The sequence below is a fragment of the Camelus ferus genome, chromosome 9 (genome assembly GCF_009834535.1).
Source record: "Camelus ferus isolate YT-003-E chromosome 9, BCGSAC_Cfer_1.0, whole genome shotgun sequence".
In the NCBI taxonomy this organism is placed as follows: domain Eukaryota; kingdom Metazoa; phylum Chordata; class Mammalia; order Artiodactyla; family Camelidae; genus Camelus; species Camelus ferus.
Genome location: NC_045704.1, coordinates 35,760,099 through 35,768,372, shown reverse-complemented (window position 1 = coordinate 35,768,372; position 8,274 = coordinate 35,760,099). Strand labels below are relative to the sequence as shown.

General features: G+C 48.8%; 1 protein-coding gene across 2 annotated transcripts; it reads right to left on the bottom strand.

The window, feature by feature from the left end:
- Window positions 1–5,551: 5,551 nt before the first annotated feature.
- LOC102505149 (metallothionein-4) lies at window positions 5,552–7,759 on the bottom strand. Of its 2 annotated transcripts, none has more exons than XM_006190105.3 (3): window positions 7,643–7,759; window positions 6,344–6,409; window positions 5,552–5,815 (listed from the first exon to the last, which is right to left on the bottom strand). In XM_006190105.3, the coding sequence occupies exons 1-3, from the start codon at window positions 7,671–7,673 to the stop codon at window positions 5,724–5,726; spliced, it is 189 nt and encodes a 62-aa protein (XP_006190167.1). In that variant the 5' UTR covers window positions 7,674–7,759; the 3' UTR covers window positions 5,552–5,723. The 2 variants fall into 2 exon arrangements, with proteins under 2 accessions (XP_006190167.1, XP_014419348.1); XM_014563862.2 differs by having other exon boundaries at window positions 6,344–6,406; window positions 7,643–7,745.
- Window positions 7,760–8,274: the final 515 nt, after the last annotated feature.

Genomic DNA, 8,274 nt, shown 5'->3' with positions numbered 1-8,274 from the left:
TTCTCAGCTTGTGACCTCTGAAGAGCATTTCACATAGATGTGTTGCTCCAGAGGGTCCCTCCTCACTCCTACCTTTATTTTCCTCTGACCCCTTGTTAATTCTCACAATGTAAAATGATTCTGTGCTCCCTCTGCCTGTGATGCTCCTTCCCCAGATAGCCACATGGCTCACTCCCTCCTTTCTTCTAAGTTTTTTGCTCAAATTTCACCTTCTCCATGAGGCTCACTATGATTACCCTGTTTAAAACTGCAACACACACCTCAAACCCCCTGGACTCGTGATTCCTCATATTTTGCTCTATCTTTTCTTTTTTTCATAGCATTTAACACCTTCTAACAAACTAAATACCTTATTTATTTGTAAAGCTTATGTGCTGTCTCCTTTAAAATTTAAGCACCGTGATCCAATAAGGAATCATTGCTTTTGTTCACTGGCACATCTGAAGTGCTTGTAATAGTGTCCTGTACACAGGAGACATTTATTGAATGAATGAATGAATGAATGAGTAGCTCTGAAATCAAGCCGGCTACGTTCACAGTCTGACTCTGCCACTTACTAGTAATATGGAAAGTTACTAGCAAGTTGCTAACATTTTTGTGCCTTGGGTTGCTTGAGGGTAAAATGGGAACAAGTTTGTCAGGGGCTTAAATCGGATGGCACTTGGAAGGCTCTCAGAGCAGGGCTTTAACCATGTTGGCTCTTACCAACCATCTGCAAATGAATCTGAAACTCAGGAGGTCAGATGAGAACCCTGCAGGAGCCTGAGATCCCTATAGCTCCCAGCTAACACCGAGCTCCATTGTTAACCTCAGTTCTGTGCTTCCTGAATTGTAGCTGCAGTTCAAACAAAGAAGAGGATGACAGGTTTCGGCTTGGGCCAGCTGAGTCACAGACATCAGTCTTCACCCTGGAGGACTGATGCACCCAATTCCAGTGCTTCCTGGGAGAAGGGAGTTCATGGAGATGCTTATCTTTTTAATTAAATTGGGGCCAGCAGGAAGGACCAGGTAGGCTGAGGGCTGGAGATCACTCAGGGTGATCAGATCACTCTTAAAGAGTTTCCCAATTTACTCTCCTGTGACTGAAAATTGGCCAGGAGTTTAGGAGCCTGGGTAAATAGTAGTTTATCAAAAGAGTTAACAAATATACTTAATCTGCAGATGAAGTCATTTTGGGGAGAGATCTGGATTTATTAGTAGAATGAATGTTGAATGAGCAATGTTGGTCACAGGGGCAGCTAAAGCAGGAGAAGGGGCACTGGTCTAGGAGCCCCATGGTTTCTAGTTCCAGTTCTTCCAAAAACTAGCAAGGAATTCTCTTCCCATTTTTCATATAGGCCAACCAGATGACTGCTAGTGACTAATATGGAAAGGGTCCAGCATTTGCTGAGTGCTTTCTACGCACTAGGCACCAGAAGCACCACGTGGAGCTAAACACTCCACATATTATCCTATTGACTCCAACCAATAACCCTATGGTAGGTACTGTTAACCCATTTTGCAGGGGGAGGAAACTGAGGCTGGGCAGAATAGGTGATTTGGCCTGGAAGCAGAGCCAGGACTTAAATCTAAGCACAGTGCTATTCAGCCTGCCCTGATATCTTTAATTCAATTTGCCATGAATTCCAGCTGTTAAGCGCCTATTAGGTGCCAGGCTCCTGGATAGCCAAAGATGCTGTGATACCCTAAGCAAACTTTATGGAATTTCAGAATCTTCAGATTGGCAACAAAGGAAGTTATCCTGCCTCCTTTCTCTACCTACAAGGCAGGTCTGAGGCCCCTGAAAATGCCCTATATGGGCCCTCTGTGACCTGCAGTGGCCCTGAGTCAACCCAGCCTGGCCCACGGTAAAGGTGGTTTTTCACACCTGAGAGCAGTTAAGAGGTCATCAAAGCCCTGACCTTAGACCTCCTAGTATAGATGGACTCTCCACTCCAGGCCAGCCCTAGCCTGGACCAGGTCCCATCCCTACAATGTCAAGGGCCCAGCTCTCATCTCCAAGGGACCACATCTTTGTGCCTGAGACAGTAGTGAGTTGCCATAACTAGGTTCTGGGACCCAATTCTTGCCTTTTGTGACATTGACTTTCCAACTGCCACCAGTTTACTGATGCACCTGGGGTCTTACCCTCAATTTGGCAGTGTCCTTCCCCTTCCTGTCCTATCCTTGCCCCGCTCACCCCAGGGTTTGAGCAGTGATTTTGAGACTCCTCCCAAAAACCCATGCCATGGGAACCACCTGTCTTATTTTAACAGACGAGGAGACCCGGAAACAGCAAGGGTCTTGTCCAAAGTCATACAGCAATGTTGTAGTGAAGCTGGAACTTGAAACACGTCTCAACTCCAAGTCTGATACCAGTGGTCCAGCTTCTCAAAGTGAGATGAGTTTATTAAATAACCTGGACTCACCATTTCGGTTCTCCATCCATCTTCCTGATTCCCTCAGCTTGGTTTTAGGATGTCTTCAATGCTTTTCCCATGCTTGCCCAGCTCCCCTTTTTAACAGAGGGAGGGTAAGGTGTCAGGGAAAGGACAGCAAGGGAGCCTCAATCTGCCACAGGACCTAGCTAAACATGTAATAAGCTTGCTTCGTTTCCTCCATATCTCCATTGTTACTCCCTGTTTATGACAAACGATTCCATTTCTCCTCTACAGTAGTGATACAAAGTTTCCTTTTAAAATAAATATAAGTATGACATGTGGTTATGACTGAAAGCGTGCAAGTGGTTCTCGAAGGACTGCAGTTGGGGAACTATTATTGCCCTACACCAGGCTGACCCCCTGAGTGCTCAAATCCTACCTGGCTGCTGGTTCTGTCTCCTCCCTCCTGCGTCCTCCCTAGCTGGGCATCAGCACTTTTGTGTTGTTCTAAAGGCCACAAGGAGGGTCGGCTCTTTTCTTTGGCCATTGGCGGGATGAGGGGTGTTGGAGGGAGGAGGCGGGAAGAACTGCCTCCTCTCTTTCAGGTTTTATAAGGTGGCCAGGATGACCCCAGCAACCGTGCCAATTTGTTGGTTCTCAGAGTTTATTCCTGGTTCATCAGATTGCAATGTGGAGTGTTCCTAGAGGCTGAAACTCCTCAGTAGAGACAGAGGGGCCTGCAGTCTCCCCTCAGTGGGGGTTATGGGGGAGTAGTCATTAAACCCTGCACGAGTCAGAGGCTGGTGGGTTGGGGTTCAAGGGTCACTCTGTCATGGAAGTTCTTGTGCATGGCTGGGGCCAGACATCTGTGGCTCACAGGGAGGGAGTTATGAAGGGGGAAGGGGCCACTTTCACTGGGGAACCCAGAGAAAGCCCTCAGGGCTCCTGAACTGCAGGGACCACTCTGGGGTTACTGCACTGCCCGCTAACCTGGAGCACCCTGACACTACTGCTAGAATCTTCTTCCTAAACACAGTGAGTGAAGACTGAAGTCCTTAAGAGTGACTGGCTTTGGTGTCAGACAGATGAGTTTGAATCCCCCCAGATCCCCTCAGCTACTCAGTGGGGATGCTAACACCCCTTACCTCCTGGGTTATGGACAGCGTTAAACGAGATTTCATGCAGATTGCCTAACACGTAATTGGTGCTCAATGAGCACTTCTCTGTTCAGAAACCTTCCAGGATCCGGAACTAGCAAGTGATAGACTCCAGTTCCCCTTGGCCTACTTTTCCAGTCTCTCCAAGGAAGAGACTGGCCCCCACCTACTCTCACAACCAAATGGAACCCATGCTAACCCAGAAATATACCCCAGGCTTTCCTGCTCCTCGCCTCCGCTCAAGCTGTTAGCTCTTCATGGAATGTCCTGCCACAATTTCTACCTGTTTAAAATCCTGTGTGTTCTTCAAGTCCCTGCTCCAGTGCCACCTCCAGCAGGAAGTCTTCACTCTTGCCCCCAGTAGGCAGCTGGAACTGCCCTCTTTGGAACATTTGTGGGGGTTTGTCTAGAGACCTTCTATCCTGTAGGAAAGGGGACAAGGGGGTCTTCCTTCTACCTGTTCTCCTCTCTTAAGTGGGAAAAAAAAATCGGCAGAGAGTTTACTCTGAGAGAAAACACTTGCCCACTTTCCCTGGGTACATATTATGTACGTGCGTGCGTGCATGTGTGTGTGTGAGAGAGAGACACGCTTTATGTCAGTGTGCTTATGCAGCCATGGAATATCTCTGGGAGATGACACCAGTGGTGAAAATTGTCCTGGGGCTGGGGCACAAAGGTGGGAAGGAGTCTTATACCCTTTGTAGCTTTTGTGTTTTGTACACCATTCATGAAGACCTATTTAAAAATAATTTTAAAAACAGATTTTAAGAAGTTTCTTCTGTATAACACAGGGAACTATGTTCAATGTCTTTTTTGTTTTGTTTTTTGGGGGGAGGTAACTAGGTTTATTTATTATTATTTTTTAATTTAATAGAGGTATTGGGGATTGAACCCATGACCTCATGCATGCTGAGTTATACCCTCCCCCCTTTCAATGTCTTGTAATAACCTTTAATGAAAAAGACTATGAAAACAAATATATGAATGTATATGCGTGACGGGGACACTGTGCTGTACACCAGAAATTGACACATTGTAACTGACAATACTTCACTTTTAAAAAACATTAAAATTTTTTTCAAAAAATCAAGGATTCCTCCACACAACCCACCCTTTGCAGAGCTGTTACAGGGATTAAACGGGGAGCACGTGTGTGCAGTGCTCAGCACGGGGCTGGTGCATTTAGCTGGTGCATAATGGCAGCTCTTATTATCATCAAACTTAATTGGAATTGTGCTGGTGGAGTGAGCACTAGATACATGTGTCAGCAGTCTGGGGCTGGGGGTGGGGGATATAACAAAGAACTCAGTTTCTCTTTACATTGACTTCTGTGAAATGCAAGAGCTTCAGAGAACAGCTCCAGCTTTGCCTGGTCCGTTTCTGCCCAGTTACCCTGTCCTAAAGGTGGACCCAGATAACTCAACCAGCTAATGCCCTTATTGTCTTGGCCTTGAGGGTTTTCTTTAGATCTGCACAGACCTACTTGTTCATGGCTGGTTCAGGGCTAAAGTCCCTTAAACAGCATCATTCGCACAAGGCATTCGGGGCCAACACTGTTCTAGGAGAGATTGGGTTACCCCCAAAGCAGACACTATACAAGTAGTTTCTTTGGGTGGGGACCCCAGGAAGCCCCAGAAGGAGAATGGAGAAGTGGGGCAGGGAAGGAAGGAAAGCAATAAGGAGTGTGTTAATGAGCAGGTCACCTCCGTGGGCTATTGGAGTTCAGTGCTGCTGAGGACTTCTGGGAGATGGTATAGAACGTGACTCACATTTATCCCACTGTCAGGATAAAGATGTTGGTGGTATTAATCCACTAGCTCCTGTTTGTTGTCGGTTAAGGGCTGTTCCCAGGGGCATCCTGCCCTGTGCATGCATCAAGCAAGCTCATGCAGCAGGAGAAACCCCTCAGGTAGAGCGGCAGGATCTCGAGGTTAGCAGCCATCTGCAGAAGGGGTGCAGGCTGGCACATACGCACAGGCTCAGCCCTTCTTGGTCCTGCTGGGTTAGGGTAAAACAATGCTCTGAGCCACCAGACAACAAGGAGTGTAAACTTTATTGCTCCAAGCACTTCACATGAACATCACCAACACCTGACTTGGGCAGATTTATAAAAAGCACAACCTATTGTACAATCATTCAACTTCTTGACTAACGCACTGTACAGATGCTTCCCAGACCTCGTCTCCAGCACGAGGATGGATGCATTTCAGGGGCAGCAGCTGCACTTGTCAGATGCCCCTTTGCAGATGCAGCCCTGGGCACACTTGGCACAACCTGGGGGGCAGCAGGGACAGCAGCCTGAAAGGGTCAGGAGATGGACAGATCAGCTTTGGGTCAACTCTCCCATATGACCACTTCCCCCATCACCACTTAGAAGTAGAAAAAGAAGGGCATGCCACACACAGGCTCTGATCTACATGAGCAAAAAACCTGGGACCAGAAGTTATGGGACATTAGAGCATAAAGGGACCTCGGGTCACTCAAAGTCCACCCGAGGCCCAGGGAGGGGAAAGGTTTGGCCCAAGGCCGCTGGAGAGTGGCAGATCCAAAGGCTTATGATGCCGGGCCAGTGCTCTATCCCCTTCACCACAGGGCAGGCTCAAACCCCCTCCAGTCCTCTTCCTATCCAAACCTCTGAAACACAGTGGATGCCCTCATCCCCAGGTGGGCTGTAGCCCTGGGGGCTCAGCTTTTATTTTAGATCCCTCCCAAATGGGTAAAAGGCACCCAGAACCCCCTCAATCCCATGATGGCTGGAGGGTTGAGGATGGCAGGAACAGACTCTCCCAGCGCCAGACCAGCAGTGCCCCCGCTCACCACACTCACTTTTTCGACACGTTTTACAGTTGCAAGTTGTGCATTTGCAGTTGTCTCCACAGATGCAGATTCCTGCTAGAAAAAAGAACAGAGCTACAAATATGAGGACCAAGGTGGAGCGGGGCACACAGGCATGCTCTAGGCTATCACGGTGGCAGAGATTCTGGGCTGTCCTTGGGCAGTGGCTGGACAAAAGGGTGAAGATGCTGCCAAGAATCACCCCAGTAAGGACTGTCCAGTGGTTCCCTAGTCACAGTCCCTAGATGGAAACTGGGTTGGCTGCATCAGCATCCTCCCGGGGCACTTGTTAAAATGCAGATTCCTCAGGCCAACCTTGAGATATTCTGATTCATAGGTCTGGGTGGGGAAAAGGGGTCAGTATTTTTAAAAAGCAACCCAGATGATTCTAATGCACAGCTGGCTTGGGAACCACTAGGCTAAGCCAACTCTACAAGTCCAAGGTCCCCCAGGGACTGTTGAAGCCTTTAATATCCTCCTCACCTTTTCAAGGTATCAGGCAAGATGGAAGCCCTGAATGGGTAGGAGGAAGAGCAAAGGACAGAAACAAGCCCAAAGTGAGAGCCCCAGCTACAACTTGTTTCCATGTCATAAAGACCATTTACACTGGAAAAGAAAAAATCCCACCTATAATTTTGAGTTTCAAAATGCTGGAAGCTTTTGTCTTTTTGGCAAATTTTGGGGACAGACATGTCCTGTTAGGGACCAAGGAGGCTTGTAAGACTTCTTTATACTATTTCCCAAGGCCATAAAAACCAGGATGGCTCTGAACCCAAACTTCCTTCCTCCTGGCCAACATGCGTCCATGGAATTAAGCAGTTTCAGACTTGGAGGTCCACCTGTGCTTCTAATAACTCCTCTGACATCTGCAAATGCTTTAAGATGCACTTTCACAGCAACCCTGGGAGGTGGGCAGCTGGGGACGATGAGTAACTCTAGTTTTGAGATGAAGAAACTGAGGCCCGGAAGTAATCAGTGTCAGGAGTGAATGGCAGCAAAGGATTAAAAGCAGGTTGTTCTGGGTCAGAGTTCTTCCCCTGCCCTGGTGGCTGCCCGCAGGGTCTTACTACTAGGTACCTCCCACAGTCATCCCTAAGCCAGGCTATTAATTCTAGCAAATCAAGCTGGTACCCAACAGAGCATAGGAGCTGCCCCAGAGGTGGCCAGTCTGGGATAAACCCCATTGGTGCTTCTAATTGGAAGAAGAGAAGAATTAATCCAAGTCCTGCAGGCTCCCTGTAGGAAGCTGGTGAGAGGTCATGGGACCCTGGGGTGGGCATCCTTACTCACCAGACATGCAGGTGCAGTCCCCGGGGTCCATGGTCCAGGTGTCTGAGAGGCTCTGATGCTGTCACAGCTGGGGAAGGGAGGCTGAGTGAGCAGTTGCTCAAGGCTCCCTATTTATAGCCATGTGGGTGTAGACTTGGGTTCACCCCACCTCTCCCTGGGGCCAGACGCCCTGCACACGGCCCAGCCACTGTCTGGGGGTTGGGGAGAGCAGGCAAAAGGAGGGCAGAGGAGCAGGTGAGCAGTACAGTCATTCTGGTGGCTGTACCTGCCCACCTGCCAAGGTGTCAGGAAGCCAGGCTCAGGCTCACGTGGCAGTCACAGTGCTCTGACTAGGAGCCACCTGTGTCCCCTCCCCAAGTCGTACCCATTCTATCATCTGCCATTTCTGTTCCCTCCTTGACAGGGGCTGTTCCTGCCCTGGCCCAGGTCTCATTCTGTCTTCCTGGTTGACTATGAAAGCCCTTACCATGGGCATGTGGGGACCCCTATTCTGGGCCCTAGGCTTTAGAAGGCCCCCTTGGGCCCTCTCCTGGCCTTGCTTTCAAAAGTCAGGGGCATGTGCCCAGCCAGAGCCTGTAAGCTCTCTTTCTAGACCACACATGGAGCCCTCTGGATTCTGGAATTTTCTATCT